This window comes from Podarcis vaucheri (genome assembly GCF_965113315.1).
Source record: "Podarcis vaucheri genome assembly, chromosome: Z".
Classification (NCBI taxonomy): Eukaryota; Metazoa; Chordata; class Lepidosauria; order Squamata; family Lacertidae; genus Podarcis; species Podarcis vaucheri.
The window spans coordinates 51,663,293-51,685,208 of NC_138758.1; the positions used below are offsets into that span (position 1 = coordinate 51,663,293).

The window sequence follows — 21,916 nt, forward strand, 5'->3', positions numbered from 1 at the left end:
AGGAAATATACAATTTTAAGCGTTCAGTCATTACAATAGATAGAGCCATTCTGATATAATCTAAACATATTAGTCAGAAAAGGTGAAGACCTCCTCTCAGTGAAGTAGTAAGCCTGTGGTTCATGTCTGGGGTATTTGGGCGTGTGGGTGGTTCAGAGAGGTGTACATGAATCTGTTTTGGCCTTGTAGCCACCTCTCCTTCTGGGAATGTTATCCCTGCAAGGCTCTTCATTCTGTGTCCCTGGATTCCACCTCTTCACGCACCAAACCTGTATTTACATTTTCTATGCATTGTACAATGAACAAGATTGTCATTTACAGAACAGAAGAAGCAAGGGCTGCTTAAATTATTGTGTTACAACATTTTGTTTCTTAATTGGAGACAGGGGAGAAGAAATTTAGATAGCTCAGTTTGTAGAGCATGAGATTCTTAACCTCAGGGTTGTGGGTTCAAGCCCCACCCTGGGCAAAGTATTCCTGCTTTGCAGGGGGTTGGACTAGATGACCCTTGGGGTCCCTCCCTTCCAACTCTACAATATTCTACGATTCCGTTAAAGAATAACCAGTTTTAAATTTTGCATTACACTTCTATGCTTACTACATAGTCTACCTTAGTCATTGGGAATTAGTCCTATAGTCCTAGTCGTGGCTGCGGGGGTGGGGGAATGAGGAGCACTTTCTAAACAGCAAGGAGAGTAAAAGCAGCTAGTAATGTGGCTCTGAACATCAGCTGGCCTGCCAGCATCACTCTGTCCCGTTAGCGGCCACTTGCATTTTTGCATGCCTGTCGCTGACAGCGTTGCTCTGCATATACATCAGGCATTTGCTTCCATCAAACTTTTCAGCAGCATTTACAAAATGAGAGGATAGCAGTCGTCTGAGCCAGAGTGTTTATGTGCATTAGAGGATGAAGCTGGAGTGAAGGTTCTGCAGGTTTCCCCCCCCCCCCCATGTCAAAAGGCAGAAATTTCAAACAACCCTATTAGTATACAAATGCACTCGCTGGCATTGTTTCTTGTGGGTGCAGGAACTCCAGATAAATGTGGTACTTGGAAAGAACATGAGTCTGAGCGGGGAGCTCTGGAGGCAGACTTTGGTCCTGAATGCCTGGGTGGGAAAGCTGCATTTAATGAAGCACACAATAGCGGGAGACGTAATAAGGAGCTGGCCAGAATTGTGACTGGAAAGGAAGGCACTTGAGTGCATAAGACAGCACTTAAAGTGTTCTTGGTAAAATTGTAGTTTCACAGCTGCTCAGTGAGGATTTATTTTAGTCCTTCATTTTCTGGGCAGTATCCGAAAGGTCAGAACTTGCCTTTTTGGTTGGATTTAATATTGTGATACTGCTTTTTAACAAGCAGGTTCATAAAAGTTAACAGCAAAAATAAAAACAAATAGGAATTCAAAGCTAAAACCAATTTCCATTAAAAAAAATTAACAGGATATACCTAGCAATGTTAATGTAATATCAGTCAACAGTATATAAATATTAACAGATTTATTTATCTGTTTTAGAAAAGGCAAATAATATACCAATCAACATAATCATTTCCAATTGTTTATGTAACTGATTCTCCAATTCCTCTGTGGTAGCTGTTTGACTGGGGCACATGAAATAGGCATTGCGAGGTCTTCATACGCCCACAAAACCTCCTTGTTTGCCATGTCCACATTAAGCCTACAAGGTGTAGGTGAGAAATGTTTTTTGGTGTTCATTTTATTCCAAATTGATCATATTCTGGAGATGATTATTCCTCATTTTTAGTATGAGTGTGATGCTACACTTATTTTTTTAATAAGGATTACTAGCTTTTTGTAGTGAAGGACACTCAAGACAACATACAGAAACAAAAACCATATCAAGGTACAATTATTATTATTATTATTATTATTATTATTATTAGTTAATTATTTTTTCATATTTTCAAAAAGAAAACATACTTTTTTAAAAACACACACATACATATACACACAGACATATACACTTATTTTCACAAAACCATATTCATGTCAATACCTTTATGGGGTTTCCTGAACCCCAGGACTTCTTCCCACCCCTCTCCTGGCTTCCACAATTCTTCCACTTTTAACTGCCTCTACTTACTTTATCTAACTTTGTTATATTCCATTTTTATCCTTTGTTAATATAAATTAACATTATGTTAATTTAAGCGTTATGTGAATCCTGCTAATGTTTTTAAACTCTTACAGTGTTCTTTAATAAAAAAATTCCTTCCAGTAGCACCATAAAGACCAACTAAGTTAGTTCTTGGTATGAGCTTTCGTGTGCATGCACACATGTGTATCTGAAGAAGTGTGCATGCACACGAAAGCTCATACCAAGAACTAATTTAGTTGGTCTTTATGATGCTACTGGAAGGAATTTTTTTATTTTGCCTATGGCAGACCAACACGGCTACCTATCTGTAACTGGAACCAGTGTTCTTTAATGTATTCAATAAAGTTGTACCATTCTCTACTGAGGTAATTTGCATGTTATGTCCCACATCTTTTGCCCAATGAATCATTACAGATTTTACTTCCTCATCCTTTGTTTTCTACTCCAGCCCCAATTTATACATTTTTGGCAGAAATTTTTCATTATTTTCCAACAGTTCTGTCTGCAATCTTGAAAATTCTTTACCAAAACCAGCTCCTTTATCCAGCCTAAAATGTCATTTAATTGATGATATTGGAGCCAATCAGTTAACAGGTATCTTATATCTTCAAATTTTTTTTTTTTACATTCAGTTGATTTTCTTCCTCCTCAATTAACAATTCTCTATATGTTGCCCAGACCTTTTCCATATTAGTTATTTTTACTGGCAGCGCTTCTAATGGTGATAGCCACCATGGGGTTTTGTTCTCTAATAGGTTCTTGTATTTTTCTCATACAGCATAAATTGACTTTCTGATAATGTGGTTTAAAAATCCCTCATGGATTTCCCCCTAACTCTGAGGGAGTTGGTGACACTGAGAAGTCGGGCCCCATCAGACTCCTGCCTTCCCTGCTTCATGGCCACCTGTGAGCCACTATGACTGTGTTCTCTACATTCATAGAGTGATTGTCCTTCTACTCTGTCTATTTGCAGCAATTGAACCACCCCAACATAATCAAGTATTTGGATTCATTTATTGAGGACAATGAACTTAACATTGTATTGGAACTGGCAGATGCAGGCGACCTCTCTCAGATGATTAAGGTAAGGAGAAGCCTTATTCTTGAGGCTACACAATTACTTTGCTAAAGCAAACTTTCAAGATTGGAATCAAGGGTACATGGGGAAATGGAGCACTTAAAAGTCAGCACAGGGTGGTGCATTTGTCATATAAGAAACTAGAAAAAGCTTCTCAATTTCTGTTAACTGACTTCTAGCTGGAAGCAGCTAGAGGGCTGAGCAGCCAAGTGCCCTTTTCCCAGCCTTGGATCAGAGGTGTAGCTTGCTATGGTCTTAATAATTTGGGCCAGTGCTAGTGAATTAATTTATAAAGTATTAAAAATCACAAGCTCTCTAAGTTTCATACATCATAAAATAGCTATAATTCACAGAACAATTAAATATGCATAAAATAATTATCAAAACACAGATAAGAATCAGTGAAATGTTTAACAATGAATATAGGTAACTAATTTGTACGCCTGGGTAAAAAAGGTAGAAGGTAAAGGACTTCTGGGCGCTTAAGTCCAATCAAAGGCGACTATGGGGTTCAGCGCTCACCACGCTTGTCAGGCCGAGGGAACCGGCGTTTGTCCACAGACAGCTTTCCAGGTCATGTGGCCAGCAGGACTAAACCGCTTCTGGCGCAGCGGGACCCTGTGATGGAAGCCAGAGCACACGGAAACACTGCTTACCTTCCTGCCTGAGATAAAAAAAAAAAGGTGACCAGCAGGTTTCTGAAATGTTACAGCAAGAGTGTCTGCCTCCTGTCTATTGGCAGAGAGTTCTTAGGCACAGGCGCTGCCATGTCAAAATACTGGCTCCTTGCAAATGAGTGAAGATTAAGTGGCACTTAGAAGAGGGCAAGTTCTGCAGGTTGAAACAGTCAAATAAGCAAATATGGGGCAAGGTGCTTTCTCAAGCAAAACTGGTTCCGAGCATCATGGGCTTTATATAGCCATAGTAAAACCTTGGACTTGGCCTAGTAACAAATTGGCAGCCATTAAACTGTGAAAGGCAGTTGCCCTCTTTGACCACGTAACTTTTTCTGTACTGATATTCAGTTGATAGGCACTTCTAATTCTTAGGCAGCTACTGAAAGCTTTCCCAACGGCTCTTGGCCTTCTTTGCTTTAAGGCCTGAGACTGGGGGGGGGGGGGCTGGGGTCTTTCCCTGTGCTTTTCTCAGGAATCCTTGTGTGGTGGAACCTGCTTCAGCTCAGCTGCTGTCACCTGGTTTTCAATCGTTTCTTACATGTTAATCTGGAGACAGGCATTCCCTGTGAGAACAGATGCAGCCGCTCATATTTCCCCCCGTTTTGCCGCCACTGATCTGAGATTATCATAAATGATCGTTTTAGAAAGCTCACCACATGCCAAGAAAACCCCAGCTTATATTGAATGAATGAATCTTTATTTGCATTAGCCATAGCAATAAAACAACAATACGATATACAAAGAATAGAAGTAAAAAGTCAATTATATAAAATACATTTTTGGGTTTTGAATCAATAGTCAAATAGTGGATCTTATTCTGATTGCCCCAGCTAAAAGCCTTGCCACCTTTGCTGTCACCTGCTCATCTTGATCTGCCAAGAGAAAGGGCAGTGTGGCTGTGGCTGGGCGACCTGGAATGGACAATAAAAGAAGGGTGATAACCTCATTCCTCAAGTCTTTATAAAGAGTGCAAGCCGGAAGGGCATGCACCACCGATTCAGTACTGCCAGCTCCACAGGGATGCCATCTCCACAGTACTGCCATTTCCACATAAACGTTTTTCATGTGGAGTCTGTTGGAATCTGTTGGAATCATCCCTTCAGTACAGCGAGAGTAAAAGCACGTCTATATTTTAGAATTTCTAGGTTATGCAGATAGGGTGCCAGAGAGTCAAAATGGGAAGGTGGAAAATAATCATACCGTGGGCAAAATTTCCTTATTGTGGCCAAGTTCTGACGCTCAATATCATTTAGGCGCTGACAAGTTAGACTGTTTGCTTTACTAAAACCCAAAGTGAGTAGCTGTTGTGGTGATAACCCACAAGAGTGAAGTTTTTGATAGACAATTTTAGTCTAGGGGCTCTTGTGATAATCTTACAGCACTAGGGATATTAGACTGGGGGGATTTGAGTTTGGGCAAAGCCAATAGTTAAGTGTCCTATGCCAGATCCATAATTCTACTGAGGGAAGATTAGCCTCTACCTGCAATGAGGAGTTTGGGACACAGGGTGGTACAGGGAAAATTTGCCTTAAGAACTTTGATTGGACAGCTTCCGTAGATCCAAGGGAAGTGCCTGTCCAAATCTGAGCCTCATACAATAACTGTGCTAGGGGTTTAGCTTGGAACACTTTCAGGACCAATGGTATATGTTTACCACCTTTTGTGTAGAAGAAGCATGTCAGAATTTTGGTGCTTTCGAATGCTTTTTCTTTTGCAAATTTCTGGTGTGCTCCCCATGACTCTGGAGACTGGGAAATAAGGCCAAGATATTTGAAAACTTTGACCTGTTCAATTAGCTGGTTGTCCTTGCGCCATCTATAGTTTCTTGAGAAAACCATGGCTTTGGTTTTCTTGTAATTCACGGTCAGCTATTCTCTCTGGCAGTATCCTGAAAATGTTCTCATAGGTCTTTTTAGGCCTACTTTTGTTTGGGATAGAAGAACCGCATCATCTGCATATAATCGAATTAAGATGGGTTTTGTGGCCAATTTGGGGGCATGATACAGCTTTCAAATTGATGAAGGCTGCGTAAAGCACACCATGTGGTTTCTTAGCATACTTGTCTCTGAGATGTGCTAGGACAAAGCAATGATCTAGGGTGGATCTGCCTTGCCTAAATCCCGCTTCCTCTTCAGCAATAATAACCTCATCAACTGTCCTGATGGCTAGTTTGTTATAGAGGGCCTTTCCAGCTTATATTTTTATAACCACGCTTGGGCAAAGCCAGGTCAGTTCCACTAATATAGTACAGGATGCCGCACATGCGCACTCCGTACAGGCTGCTGTTTGCACGTGGCTGCCACTTGTATGGAGTCCGTATGGGCTGTCACTTGCACGACGACTGTACAGGTTGCTGCGCCAGTGGCATCCCGTACAGACTGCGCATGTGTGGCATCCCATATGGAGTGAGCATGTGCACCAGCCCATACAGTCGCTGTGCAAGAGGAAGCCAGTATGGAAGTCTGCATGGATGGTGCACGAGAGCGGCAGCCCATATGGACACCACGCGAACTGTGCCCGTATAGGCTGCGTGCGCATTCAGCCGATCTACCGCTGGGGGAGGCAGGGGCCATCTTATCAACCAGCAAAGAGTGGCATCTGGGGTGGCCCATCCCCTCTGCCCCCCACTTCATTAACCCCTGGGCGCCCTCCTGTCGTTCCTGTTGTTGTTAATAATAATAATTTATTATTTATACCCTGCCTATCCGGCTGGGCTTCCCCAGCCACTCTGGGCAGCTCCAAACAAAATATTAAAATACAGTAATGCATCAAACATGAAAAGCTTCCCTAAACAGGGCTGCCTTCAGATGTCTTCTAAAATTCTGGTAGTTGTTCACTTTGACATCTGGTGGGAGGGCCTTCTACAGGGTGGGTGCCACTACCGAGAAGGCCCTCTGCCTGGTTCCCTGTAACTTGGCTTCTCGCAGGGAGGGAACTGCCAGAAGGCCCTTGGCGCTGGACCTCAGTGTCTGGGCAAAATGATGGGAGGCAAAATGATACTCCCTCAGGTATCCTGGACCAAGGTTGTTTAGGGCTTTCAAGGTCAACACCGATACTTTGAATTCTGCTCGGAAATGTACTGGGGGCCAATATAGGTCTTTCAAGACTGGTGTTATGTGGTTTCAGCGGCCACTCCCAGTCACCAGTCTAGCCGCTTCATTCTGGATTAGTTGTAGTTTCCGCATCATCTTCAAAGGTAGCCCCACATAGAGCGCATTGCAATAGTCCAAGCGGGAGATAACTAGAGCATGCACCACTCTGGCGAGACAGTCTGAGGGCAGGTAGGGTCTCAGCCGTTCATCAAGGGTATAAGACCAGGCTCTTAGATACCACTTGGGTTTAGAATGTCTGATTCTGTGAGAATTTATAGAGAATTTCTCAAGGCTCTGATCCGAGTGAGGCATGTATTGATTATTTTGCTGTTCTGCTGGTCTTCCCTGCAGACTTAAGAGCTCTGCCCTTGCAGTGCAGCACAACATCTCTGTTTTGAGTTGGCTTTCGGTGACCCGAGCAAGTCCCAAGGTTCATGTTAGCACAATGTTTTCTTCATATAATCCGTTCCAAGATTCTGAGACGATGTGATCTAAAAGAACTCTTGGTGTGGCCAAGTCAGCGCTTTGCATGGAAGCATTCTCTTTTCTTTGGGGCAGTGCTGTGTTTACTGTCAGGAGTTCAGCCTACACTTGAGTAGGACCCTGGCAGAAACACATGCCCAACTAGCATGTTCCCTCCCTCCTGGCCGATCGTTCGGGAGCTTCAAAAGCTTTCTTCTGCCCGAACATCACAGTGACCGATGCCAACAGCCACCGGCACACTCAGGGATCCGCAGAGTTTGCACAACTTGCGTGACAGACCTCAGCAACTCAGCATTTTGGCTAATCTACTTTATTTACATATAAACACACACGGAGCACTGCAACATGGCTCCCTCTCTCTCTAGCATCAGACAAAGAGAAAAAGGAAAAAGGTCCACTTCACGGAACACAGGAACACAAAATCCTGTCTCCGTCACTTCCCATTCTGTGGAGTCAAAACATACACTGTCATGTGATAGACAACAATCCCATGACTGCAACCATAGACCAGGAATTCTAACAGGCAGGCAATGGCTTATTTCGGACTTGGGCTTCTTACCTTTACATTTCTGAAATTTATTTCTTTATATACCACCTTTTCCTCTTAAGTTCAAAGTGATGCACATGGTTCTCTCATTCCCGTTTAGTCCTCACCAATACCCTGTGAAGTGGGCCTGGCTGAGGGACAGTGATTGATTGGCCCAAGGTCACCCAGGGAGCTTCGTGGCTGAATTGGGGTTTGAACCCTGGTCCAACACTCTGGCGCTTCTGATCAGCACACCACACTGGTCTGATATTTGTCTGCTCATAATTTCAGGACACACTGTCAGGGAGGGATTAGAGTGAACAGTTCACAGAACATGAATATGTGTAAAAGAATTTTAACATGGGCAAGGATGATAAGAAAAGAGAGCTTAATGTGGAAAAAGCACAATGAGCTCTTCATTATTATCAGCGGGACGTGAGCTCCGTCTGCTGTCGTGATTTCCTTCATGGAGCTCAAGGTGGTGTGCATATTTCACCTCATCTCCATTTTCTCCTCACAACAGCCCTGGGAGGCAGGTTAGACTGAGAGTGAATGACTGTACAGTGTTTCCTTGGGTTAAGTACTTAATTCGTTCCGGAGGTCCGTACTTAACCTGAAGCTGTTCTTAACCTGAAGCACCACTTTAGCTAATGGGGCCTCCTGCTGCTGCTGCGCCGCCGGAGCACGATTTACTTTTCTCATCCTGAAGCAAAGTTCTTAACCCGAGGTACTACTTCCGGGTTAGTGGAGTCTGTAACCTGAAGCGTCTGTAACCCGAGGTACCAGTGTCCCAGGTTCACCCAGTCAGCTTCATAGCCAAGTGGGGATTTGAAACCTGGTCTTCCATGTTCAAGTCCAGTCTTCTAACGACTACACCAAATGGCTCTCAGTAAGTGCAGTCATACCTCGGGTTACAGCCGCTTCAGGTAGCATTTTTGGGGGTTACGCACCCGCTGAAACCCTGAAGTACCGGAATGGGTTCCTTCTGGGTTCTGGCAGTCGCACATGTGCAGAAGCACTAAATCACGCTTTGAGCTGAAATGCTGAATTGCAACCCGCGCGTGCGCAGACGCGCCACTGCAGGTTGCGAATGCTGTGGGTTGCAAACGTGCATCCCGCATGGATCGTGTTCGCAACCCAAGCTTCCACTGTACTTTGTGGCTTTACAGCCCTTCATGGTTTGCATGCTTCCTGTGTGTCCACTGCGAGTTTCAATCTGGTGAATACTTTCATGTTTGAAGAGGAGGTGGGTGTCTGAACACACGGAAAGAAATGTTGTGGGAGTAAAGTGGACCACAGCTCTCTGGTGTGTAACTACTCTGCGGCGTGTGCGTTTCTGTGCTCACCCTTTCAGCTGTTATGTTTCCGGATTCAGTTCCCATGATTTTTTCCTATTTAAACCAAATCCAAGTACTGTGGACCCTCTGGATGCGGATTTAATTCATTCCAGGGGTCTGTGCGCACCCTGAAAAATCCATAACCAGAGGCGCGGCTTCTGCGCACATGTGCAGCGCAATAGAGCACTTCTGCGCATGTGTGAGCGGCAAAACCTGGAAAAATACTTCCAGGTTTGCCACTTTGCAACCCGAAAATTACGTATCCAGAGAGGTACGTAATCCGAGGGTCCACTGTATTGAGACAGAATTGTTGGGAAATAAAGTCACTTCCCTGTCCTTTCAGAGAAATAGTAGGATAGCTGCAACAATGCTTAGAAGGTGAGGAGTGGTTTAAAGCACACCCAAACACCCCCCACCCCTCAGGCTCCCTCTTTGCCCCTGTTGCCTACATTATTTATGAGGCATTATGAAGCTGATGTAACTGAGGGTTGCTAGCAGTACAACTCACTGGAGAATTTTTGGCTTTCTGTGAAATGTCAGGGAAATCTTATTGGACATGGCATTTAAGAAGGTTGCTAATTGTGGCCTAGTGTCTCCTCCCCTAAATACTTCAACAAGAAAGAAGTATTATCAAGTAAATAACACTTCAGCCCTGCGCTCCTCTTTAGCGTCTCACAGAACTTTATTTTTATTTTTATGCTTTATTGGTTTTAAAAGCAAAAACATAGCACAACAAAGAAAAAGTGTATAAAAAAATGTAGTACTATATTCAACAAAATGCAGTCCAAAAAAGAGTTTGCACTTCTTACATCCAAAATTGAGTTAATTCTTCACTAATTCTAGTATGACTTCCTGTCTCCCCACTCTCCGAAATACAGTGGTACCTCGGGTTAAGTACTTAATTCGTTCCGGAGGTCTGTTCTTAACCTGAAGCACCACTTTAGCTAATGGGGCCTCCTGCTGCTGCTGCGCCGCCAGAGCACCCTTTCTGTTCTCATCCCGAGGCAAAGTTCTTAACCCGAGGTACTATTTCTGGGTTAGCGGAGTCTGTAACCTGAAGCGTCTGTAACCTGAGGTACCACTGTACTCTTTCATTTTGTCTCTGTAACTATCTCCTAATTCAATCTGTCCAAATCTGCCACCAAATTTATGTTGTTACAATATTTTTAAAAATATTCTCTATATAAATTCCACTCTCTATTAAATAGTTGATCGGTGCGGTCTCAGAATCTTGCTGTTAGTCCGGCTAGTTCAGCGTATTCTAACATTTTGCTTAGCCGGTCTAATTTTGTGGGGGCAGAGTCCCCTTTCCATACTTTCACAATCAAAATTCTAGCCACTACTGTCCTGCACTTGAAGATTTTCCTTAGCCTTTTTGGAATTTCATTGTTCATTATGCCTAGTAGGAAGGCTTCAGGCTTCTTTGGGAACGAGCATTTAAACATTTTTTTAAGTTCATTGTAAATTATTTCCCCCAAATCCCTAATTTTGTTGCAATTCCACCACGTGGATCATGGTGCCTTGCGCCTCCCCACATCTCCAACAGATGTTTGATCTAGATTTATACATTTAACGAGTTTGACAGGTGTTAAGTACCATCTGTAGAGCATCTTCATGCAGTTCTCTTTCAAATTGTAACAAGCGGTGAGTTTTACATCCTCCCTCTACAACCTCTCCCATGTTTCCATTTGGATATTGTATCCAAAGTCCCTAGCCCACTGCACCATAACAGATTTAACTTCTTCCTTCTTGACCTCCCAGTCAAGAAGGAGTCTATACATATTGGAGAGCGGGGTCTTTTTGTGTGTGTGTTTATTAAGTCTTTCTCCAGCCTTGAAATTTCTGTGGAGAAGCCTTTTTGTCTGTCCTTTTGAAATGTTTCATTTAGTTGGAAATGCTGCAGCCAATCAGTCAAATGTGTCCTAATTTCTTCAAATTTCTTTAATCTTAATGTGTTTTCTTTTTCTCCCAATATGTCTTTGTAAGTAGCCCAATTTCTTCTCATGGTTTTTTTCTTAACTGAGAACGCCTCTGTCAGGGACAGCCACCATGGTCTTTGGTTCTAGTAGGTCCTTATATTTGGCCCACACTGTGTAAAGCGATTTCCTAATCATGTGATTCATAAATCCTTTGTGGATTGCCCCTATTCCTCTGCCAAAGGTCTCTCCTAGGCCCATGTGTTTAATTTGTGTCTTCATAAAATCCCAGGAGATGTTGTCAAATGCCTTTTCAGCGTCTACTAACATGAGTACTGCTGGTTTATCACTTATATCCTCCAGGTATTCCAAAATATTGATGACATTCCTAATATTGCTATTTAATTGTCCTCTCACAGTTATTTCTTAAGTTTATAGTAGTAATAGCTTCATTGCCTTGATGCTAATCAGTGTAATTTAGTTCCTTATTTTCTGGAAAGTTTTACTGCTATTGCCACTCAGGTTTTGAGGCTTCTCACTGGGGGGGGGGGGGAGACCTTTTCCCTTTTGCTTCTGCGAACGGAATCAAGAGTCCACTTTTCACGCTGCTGCTGCTGCTGCTTTCATTGTGGGCTCAAGACACCCTCTTGAGCGATCGTGCTCATCTCCAGAGAGCTCAAACGCATGACCTACTTCGGTATGTGATCAAACTGGAAGTTGCATCTCACAGAACTTCAGTCTGAAATGCCTGCAAGGAGTCACAGGACTTTCTCATTCACATACTCTTTAATGCTCCAGTGTGGAATAGTCTGTGTTCAAGACAGCTGAGCCTCAGGTGTGGCTGCAGTGTGGCATAGAAGCCGTAAGAGTGGTTGACGCTCTCTGGTGAGAGTGTGCATCGTAGAATGTTTATAAATTCCTCCCCTTTTCATTGTAATCCTCAGAGAGAAAATGGTAAAGATTGTGTTGTGGCCTAAAACTAACATAGGTGTCAAGTGTGGGTGGGTGGGGCCTACAGTACTACTCCAAACAGATGCAGTTCCAGAACTGTCCAGAGAAGGAGAGCACAACAGAAACATGGTCTAAAAGATGTATCACTAGGTGCAACCAAAGTCTTCAGTTGCATTGGTTTAGGTGGACTGGATGACCATTTAAGCTTCATTCCAGCAAGGACATGTACCACTTGGCTTAAAGGTGTGTGATTCTTGCAAACAAAGGCTGTCCAGTAGACCCACAGCTTACACGTAGTTTACTTTCGCAATTGCTGCTTTGCGCGGGTGGTGGGGAAATAAATAAATAAATGGAGAACGGGGGAAACAGATGGAAGGGGCCATCTAAGATCTCACAAGATCTCATAAAGGCCCCAGGAGATCTTGTGTCACCCACAGCCTTCCAGTGGCCTCATATGACTTTCCCAGAGCTTGGTAGGGTACGATTCGTCACGTGGGGGCCACAGTTCCAGGGGGGGGGGTTCCTGACTTTATGTTTTTTGCCTTTTGCACTGACCTCCAGAATGTAACCCCTGCATGAGTTTCTGGTCTATCGTGTTTATTTTTCTGCTCAGAAAATACAGTATTTTGTTTTCTGCTGAAACGGTGGCAGAAGTTGATAATTAATTCTGAGGATGCTTACACTGTGCAAGGTTGGAATTTGTTAATTGGTCCTGGTGTAGTACCTTGAAAATCTGATTTTCAAAGTTGATTTCTGTTATACATGTATTAAGGAAATATTTGGCAGTGGTGGAAGTCTTTGGAGTTCAGTGGGTGGAACGGGGAGTAGGTTCAGAGTCTTGCCTTCGTACCTTCTGCCACTCTGATCATGTTCAGAGTTCCAATTCCATAGGAAAACAAACATTCAAGATAGAATGCTGTATAAATTAGGCAGTATATAAATACAAAACTCAGAGTGCAGAATTTGGGATTTCTTGAAATACCATGTTGATATCTGTCTGTCTGTCTGTTTAATTTCTATACCACCTTCATCCGAGGATCACCAGTCAGTTTACAATATAAAGACACAAAAATGCATAGCATAGTAACAAACAAAAACAAGTTTTAAAGGCTACAGATTGTGTATTAGCCAAAGGCCTGGGAGGTATAAGTGAGTGCCGCAACCCCATAGTTGCCTTTGACTGGACTTTACTGTCCAGGGATCCTTTACCTTTTAACCTTTTATAAGAGGAATGTTTAGCCTCGTGCCTAAAAATACTGTATTTTTCGCGCTATAAGACGCACCCGACCATAAGACACACCTAGTTTTAGAGGAGGAGAACAAGAAAAAAAATATTCTCTCGCTCTCTGCACAGCGCCCCTTCCATGAAGCGGGAGGAGAAATGGAGCCCCTTCCACTATAAGAAAAGTGTGTCTTATTGAGCGAAAAGTACGGTAAGCAGAGAAGATGCCAGGCAAGCCTCCTTGGGGAGAGCATTCTGCAAATGGGAAGCCGCCGCAGAAAAGGTCTTTCCTCGTGTTGCCATCCTCTGGACCCCTTGTTGAGGGGGACATGAAGAAGGGCCTCAGATGATGACCACAGGATCTGGGTAGGATCATATGGGGAGAGGTCGTCCTAGAGGTATTGCAGTCCTCAGCCACAGCATTGTAAGGCATCATTTTATGAACACTCACAGCCTTAGTTACTGCAGCCCATTTGTTTCGATCAGTAGTATGCTACAAGTATGGAATCACAAAATTCTAGAGTTAGAAGGGATCCCAAGGGTCATCTAGCCTGACCCCCTTGCAATACAGGAATAGCAACTAATGTAATCTGGCATCTTGTCTGTCTTTGGGCATCCCAACTTTCTGGGGCGTTTTATCCATGTGCAAACTGCTGCAAACGTGCTGCCATATCTGATATTAGAGGAGCATTCAGTAGCTTGTTTACTAAAGGGAGAATTCTTTTATAATGATGCTTCTGATGAACATCTTCAAGATGCTGGGTTTAAAAATAAAAATAAAAAAACAACAACACACCCCTAACAAATCCTTTTGTTTCTTAAGGCAAAGCACTCCAGACATTTGTTGTTTTGAGGCATTAAATATGTTCTGCAAGGTAATTAACGAGATTAATGCTGATTATAATTGGTGTCCATTCAAAAATGTCAAACCTATTTAAGCATATTTTTCATAATGCTGTTAATTAGTGAATTGCATTGAAGTTTCTATACATAGGCAATGAGTTAAATGGGAAGCAGAGGCTGAACTACTTTGCCTGATGGTCTTGAGGACAACAGTAAGGTGGCAGCTGATGAACACATTAGCCATGACTGAGGGAGGGAGGGAGAGAGAGAGAGATTGAGATTCAGTGCTGTCTTGTTCATCTTTTTGTTTGTTTTCCCTTCACAGTATTTTAAAAAGCAGAAGCGGCTAATCCCAGAAAGGACGGTTTGGAAATATTTTGTGCAGTTGTGCAGTGCAGTTGAACACATGCACTCCCGCAGGGTGATGCACAGAGGTAACATTAATTCACTCTCTTTTCGCTGAATAATAGTATAATGTTCCAATTAGTAAGCGCCTACATTCAAAAACAATTATGCTGATGTTCAGCCATTGCATGCTTAGAGACAGTGGAGCTCGCAAGATGGATTTCTCCTTGTGCCTGATCGCAAAGCGTTCAGTCTGAGCTGATCAGCAGGATTATGGAGACGAGGTGCCTCCAGTTGCCACAACGGAAATTCGGTAGAAGTGTCACAGCATCTATTTAGAACAGCATCGGAAGCACAATGCCGGGACCAGTGGGCGCAGGGAATGCTAAGCCAAGCTCTTTCCCCTTTTTGAATGCATAGCCAGTGTTCTGAAAGAGAGATGCTTCGGGAAAACACAAATGTGTAACAACAGTTGCTTGTCCTGATGCTGTCCTCAGATTGGCTTTCCTTGCAGTGTAGCAAACACCCCTCTTGTCCTGCTCTTCCAAATTCTTTTTCTTCATCACCGAGTTCATGAGGATTTTCCTTTCATCCCACTGCAGGCCCACGAGGCTGTTGTTTCTTTCTCTATTTTACAGATGAGAAAGCAGCACTAGGGAGTCCCATCAGTCCGTCCTGGCTATGACGACACCCTCACCAAATACCATACTAATATTTCTATAATTATGAGGCTGCAGTGGTCTTCCTAGGAACTCATTCCAATCTGAATGCAAGCAATTGTAACCTGGAAAGAGAAAATATTGTTGCTAATTTTAGTATTTTGTCCATGTGCATTCTTATTTTTATTGCTATTTTCCTCCAAATGTTCAAAATCCTTAAAAAATAAAACTACCCTTCAAGAGCATAACGGCACTTTATGCTTTTGCAGTGTTTTAAGCCAGACTCAATTTTCATTTGTTGTGGGAAAATATGTTTATCCTTCCCCACAAATTTCCTTTCTCCTGGTGTGTAAAATAAACTGGGAAAGCATCAATACTGTGGCTTAGGAAATTCAGTTTTCAAAGTTCTGTACATGCATACCTAGTCATTCATCCTTGGGGAGGAGATTGTGGGCTGTGATGGAGCCCAAAAAAGCCCTCTTGTTTTGACTTACTTTCTCTCTTCTGTCTTCCAGACATAAAGCCAGCCAATGTGTTCATAACAGCCACTGGAGTTGTGAAACTTGGAGATCTTGGACTGGGCCGCTTCTTTAGCTCTAAAACTACTGCCGCACATTCCTTAGGTAACATCCTTCATGAAATTGTGCCTGAGTGACAGTTGCCCAATTTACCTGACTCAGTCAGAGATTTCTTGGTCACATGGTAGTTGCTGTTTTTTTACCTATTAGTGATTAAATTATATGTTTTATGATCATCAGCTAAGATGTGCAATATGCTATTCTGCAACATTACCCCTGTCAGCCAATATTTATTACCTTCCTCTTTGAGTGCCTTGCTTTTTGTTTTGTTGGAGATCTGAAACACCATTTAGAAGGTAAATGAATAATTTGCTACGAAGGCTCAAAAAGAAAAAAAATACCTTCTTATTCCTGAATTGTGGAATGGTTGCTGGTGCAATTGCTATTGTTCTTCACAAGGGAATTCTGAAATCACAGGCGGACCTCTGACTATCTGGTGTGATGCAAGTAATATAGCAGCCACTTTCAGACACACCATGGAAAGGACTATTTACTGTGGCCAAGCAGTAGGTCAGATCCTAATAACTTTCTGTGGCCTCTGATGGCTCTTCCTTTGTTTACATGACATTCTTCTACAGTTTAAGATCAAGATGGTTAAAGGAGTCTGAGCAAGTCTTCTGCATGCGCTAGGCCTGCTTATAGACTATAAGGAAAAACAGGCTGTGAATCTTCTTTCAGACAGTGGCGAGGGGATGCAAGTCAGAATTGGACTGCTTCATATAAAGTTTCTTGTGCATTATTCATAAAGCCACAGATACCTATTTGGTTCATATTGTATAACTTTAGAAGACTTAATTTATTGGCTATCAAGGATTTGCTGTTTTCAGTTACCTGCTTCCACGTATCCTGTGGGAAAATTCTCTCCGAATGGTCTCATCCTTGTGTCACTTGCTCCCAGTGCAAACTCACCTGAGGTGCAGTATGACTTGAGATGACAATACAGTGGTACCTTGGTTTAAGAAACAGTCGGTTTACAAACTTCGCAAAAGCGGAAGTAGTGTCTTAGTTTTCAAACTTTACCTGGGTCTAAGAACAGAATCCGAATGGTGGAAGGGCACCGGCGGCGGGAGGCCTCATTAGGGAAAGCGCGCCTCAGTTTTAAGAAGGGTTTCAGTTTAAGAATTTGTAAACCGAGGTACCACTGTGTGAAGGAACATATTGAGGTAACAATATGAAACCAAGGAAGGATGAAACTTCTATGACTCTTTTTATTCCATTTTTCTTGTTTCTTCATTATTTTTATCCACTCCAAACTTGTAGAATGATGTGGACTTTGTATATCCTTCAGCATTGATCAGACTTCCAGTGTGACCTTATTTGACACCAGCAAATGTAAACTCCTTGACACTTTGTATTAGCTAGTTAGTAAACATTCTATCCCTTCTTTCAAAGGAGTTGAGGCTAGCAAGCACATCTGTGATGAAATAATACAATTAGAAATAATTTTTTAAAAAATGTTTAAATTTATTTATGATAAATGCAGCATTTATTATCAACATCTAGCTGTTTTGTATTGAAGGTTTTTTACAGGTGCAATTTATGTCCACTTTCCCTTTTGGTTCCTGACATCTAATTCACAAGCTGTCCATTTGGCCTTACTGATTTGCGTTATCTAACTTGCTTGTATTGAACATGTGTTTCTGAGATCGCAAGGTTGCATGCCATTGCAGCACTGTGGGAGAAGAAGTATGGTCTTTGGTTGCTATGGAAGGTATGCCTGGGTGCTCTTGTGAATTCAGTAGAAAATGGCAAGGATGCTGTCTTAGTGGTATATGTGTGGTCAGGCTGGGCCACACCAATGAATTTCTCCCTTTCAGAACAACTTAAAATTGCATTAGATGTGGTAAAAAATAGGATCCTTTTATCTCATTTGCTACGCTTAGTATAATGAAATTAAGACTTTGGACCAGGCAGTCATGAGGAAGGCAGGAGACCAGTGTCAGTGCTTTTAACAGAGCACTTGCTGAAGCCTCTCTCTTCCTCCTTGGCAATGGCTAGGCTGCCCTTCTTGAGAAACAGTCTCCAAGCAGCAAAATTAGAGTGCTGGAATGCCAAAGGATCCTGAGTTTGGTCTTGCACCGAAGCGCAAGTCTGTTTTGCAGCCAGAGAAATGTTTCATTTGAAAATCAAAACAACCCCTTGAAGTTCAACTCATCTTCCTTCAGTTTACTATTTTTATTTGCTCCACAGTAGCACAACCTTGGGTTTAGTTTAATCTGGAAATCTGCATTTTGATAGACATTAGGAAATGCATATGCACAGCGACTCTGCTTGCGATACTGGAATTCCCCCCCCCCTATTTCAGTGTTGCCCTGGCAACCGTCCTAAACTCTAATATCTAAGGCTGCTGACCCATGAATTGAGTGCAGGGCTTATGCAAATAGATTCACCTATTTTTCCTCCCTTTGTATTTGCTAACATCAGACTGGCATAAAAGGGCATTAGGCAGTACCACAACTTGTCTGACAGGTGTGCTCCTGGCTCTGGCAGCACAGACGCCTCCATGTCAGAAATGGAAGCCATAATTAGAGCAAGGAACAGAATGAACGTCAAACGAATTACCCAGCAGCAGATCATATTTGTCAGGAAGGATTGCATACATAAAAATTAAGTGACAGTACATGCCGGGGTAATGAAAGAAAAATGAAAGATTTGCCCATACGCTCCTCGCCAGATACAAGCGAATGTCTCGGCTCTGCACGACAAATTACACGGCTGGATTTCGAGGCTCCTATTTCTTCACCACAAGTCTGCATTCATAAAGCAAGACAGGGGTGAGGCCCACTTAAATAAATACCTGACAGCAGGCTGGCAGAATAAACTTAGGTGCACATCATTCCACATGTTGAGTCCTTAATGCTAGTAAACCCCAAACCTTATTCAAACATGGGAAGGGAACATCTCGGTCTCACTGGGAAAATTGTGACATTGGCTCATTGCAAGCAGTTAGAAAATCCTTAGCAAAGTCTAGGCAGTGTTCTGCAGATGCGCCCCCTTTGACCATCTGCCTTTTGCTGTTGGAAGGTGAGACGTTCTCCTTCATATGTCAGGTTTGCCCAGTTCAGCTGCAGTTCAGTGAATACACTTAACGGTTTGCTGGGAGATACTTGACTTGCAAGTTCTTCCGGGAAATAATTGTGGGATATGGGGACCATGTAATACAGTGACCAGCTATAGAAGCTTTCCAAACTAAGGATTTCATACATTTGGTTGCCTACTCTTCTGACAGCCTGTGCTTATTCTGTACCAGGAGCATTTAATTACTATACATTCAGACTTGCACAGGTGGGCACCTGGATTTTCATGGGATGCTGTTAGAATAGCTTACAAGTAACTATGTTAGCATTGCAACCCAGTGTTGAAATATACAGTGAGTTGTCACTTTTATGAAATTACTATATGAGGCACAGCCCACAGCTGCATTTTTTAAATAGTCTTTTTTCAATAATGGCATTCTTTCTTTGTTTGTTTTGAGGAAACCTGATGTATGGCCTTGTTTCCCAAATGGCAGAAACTGCTCTCATGCCACAGACACCTTAGAGGGTTTGGTCTTGTGTATTTACTCTCTTAGAGGACAACTTTTGTATTGGTGGTGTAGAAAACTGCAGAGATGTGGGATTGGGGAAATGATGTTGTGGTAAAGAGAGTCTTGATAACACAACATAGACTAAGGGCCTCCCTAGTCCAGCATTTTGCTCTCCTGGCCGTCAACCAGATGTCCATGGGAAGCCTGCAAGCAGGATCTGATGGTCGTAGCACCTGCCCATTCGTGTTCCCCAGCAGCTGGTATTCAGACTGTCTGATACTGGAAGTGATACACAGCTATTGATAGCTGATGGGCAGCAGATGGAATCTGTACAGTATTATTAACCCGTGGGCAGGGCTGGACAGCATCATCACAGACTGTGGACTTCCTAGAAGCACCTGGCTAGTCAGTGCTGGAAGCAAGACCCTGGATTGGGCACACACACACACATTGATCTGATCCAGGCTTATGCCCCTTAGGTTTTGTTTCTGTTTCTGTCCAAAGAGAACATCAAGGTGTTGCTCCTCATGCCAGACCAGCTTTGTCCTGTGGACGGGGCCCTAGCTAGAACAGGAAGACTGAAGGGGCCTCTTTGTCGGTGCAGGAGCCCACATGTGTGAGTGGCGGTTCTGTGTAGTGAAGCCTCCCTTGTGCCATTAGCATTTGGGCTGAGGGCAGGAGGAACCAAGGCTTTTTCGTCCTGTATTTAGGAACACAGGAAGCGGTCTTATGCCAAGTCAGGGGATTGTTCCATCTAGCGCAGTCTTGTCATTGCTAACTGGCAACTGTTCTCCTGGGCTGCAGGCAGGAGTCCTTTTCAGCCTGACCTGAAGGTGCTGGTAATTGTACCTGGGATTTCCTGCTTGCATGGTGGGTCCTGAGCCACTGAGCTGAGCTCCTGACTTCTAATCAGCAAAATACCTTTTGAATAGTCTTGACAGAGAATTCACTATGCTTGTTCTGTACAAGTCAGCCATGTCACAGGAGTTAAGAGGTAATGTCTTTTTAAAGAAAAAAATAAATATTAATAGTTTACCAGAATACATGAATTGTAAAATATTAATTTACTAAAATATTTTGACACAGTCTTATTTTGTAGACAATTTTAAAAGTACCGGATGATTTACAGTAGGGAGGTGAAAAAATGGAAGATTTTCTTTTTACAGCATACTCCTCAAGAAACTTATTTTTTCAATTTATACCTGAAGTAAACTGAGTGTTGCTGAAGAAGCAGCACTCCTCATAAGAAGCAGGCCATGTGTCTTATGTGCCTGGAGAAGAATGTTCAGGCTTAAGTGACCCTGAATGTCGCTCTCTAGCTTTGGAGTTATATCATAACTGGACCAAGATGCAAGTGATACTCTAAAACTCAGTATTCCTAAAAAAATAGTTATTTTGAATGGCTGGAGCTTTGCAGCAGTTAGGCATCTTCTGAAGGGAGCATTCTTTGCCTTTTTCATACGCCATGAACATGCCTCAAAACTTGCAGGGTTTGTCTTGACGGGAGCAGAGCATCTCTGGAACTCACTGCTGCCTTAAGCAGCTTTGCCCCTTCAAGGCCCTCTTGTATCTTGCCTTGAAACTGGGGAAGGTCAGAATTTAGGGCTGCCTTAGGGTGGTGATTCCTAGGGAGAAACTACATTTTTTTGCATGGTGAGGGTAGATAACAGTTTATTTAAATAATAATAATAATTATAATATAATTAAATTATTATTATTATTATTATTATTATTATTATTATTATTATTATTATTTCATTAATGTTTTAGTTATATATGTTTTTAAAGCATGGTTTTAAAACAAATATATAATTGAATTAAAATTGAATTTATGATTTTCTTACAACTGTTTTCCTTGAGAAAGAAAAAGCCATTTTGGCTTGATATTATTACAGGCTGAGGACTTGCAGCATCCACTGATTCCCTGCGTGATCTTTCACTCCGTTTTTATGTCTAGTAACTATCTGATCTCTGCAATTGGCTCACAGTCAGTAGTCTAATTATTATTTTTTTAAAAAAAAGTTTCTATAGTTTTTGCAACAAATTAGCATGCATTTCTAATCAGGAAGTTTTTGTCTTAATTAATAAACAGGGTTTTAGAATTCTAAATCCGCATTTTTGTGATCTAAATTGCCTTGAATTAAACTATCCTGGGCAGGATATATAGTAATAGTATATAGTATAGTAATAAATTTTACAGCGTGGGAAAATGAACACTCATCTCCTGCTCCTCAGCCTGCTTATATATTTGGAGCTAATGCTGTGGTAGGAAAGGGTACTTCTAAATTTTGAGTGTATCTGTTCAAAGGAAGCAAACATCAAATTGATGTTCTTTTTATAGAAGTCATTTGGAGCTACATCTCTTCATGCATGTTTCATGTCTAGACCTCTGTGTCAGCATTTAGTGTCTGACTATGTGGATAGGTGTTTGAAAATGAAGTTGCATAGTACAAGTAGTGCTCCCCTTTTTGTGCAAACTGTGAAGTAGGTCAGCCATACTGTTCCCATCTTGCAACAGGAAGCCTGAGACCATCTTACTGGCCCCAGCAAGTCCATGGCGGAGA

The 21,916-nt window shown here is 42.4% G+C and overlaps 1 protein-coding gene across 3 annotated transcripts in view; it reads left to right on the forward strand.

Annotated features, from left to right (window-relative positions):
* Nucleotides 1–21,916, forward strand: part of NEK6 (NIMA related kinase 6) — a 91,397-nt gene that overhangs the window by 51,570 nt on the left and 17,911 nt on the right. For all 3 annotated transcript variants that reach the window (XM_082208992.1, XM_082208990.1, XM_082208991.1), the window contains exons 5-7: nucleotides 3,093–3,203; nucleotides 14,570–14,678; nucleotides 15,764–15,871. In XM_082208992.1, the coding sequence (XP_082065118.1) occupies nucleotides 3,093–3,203; nucleotides 14,570–14,678; nucleotides 15,764–15,871 (328 nt within the window). The remainder of the gene's footprint in view (nucleotides 1–3,092; nucleotides 3,204–14,569; nucleotides 14,679–15,763; nucleotides 15,872–21,916) is intronic.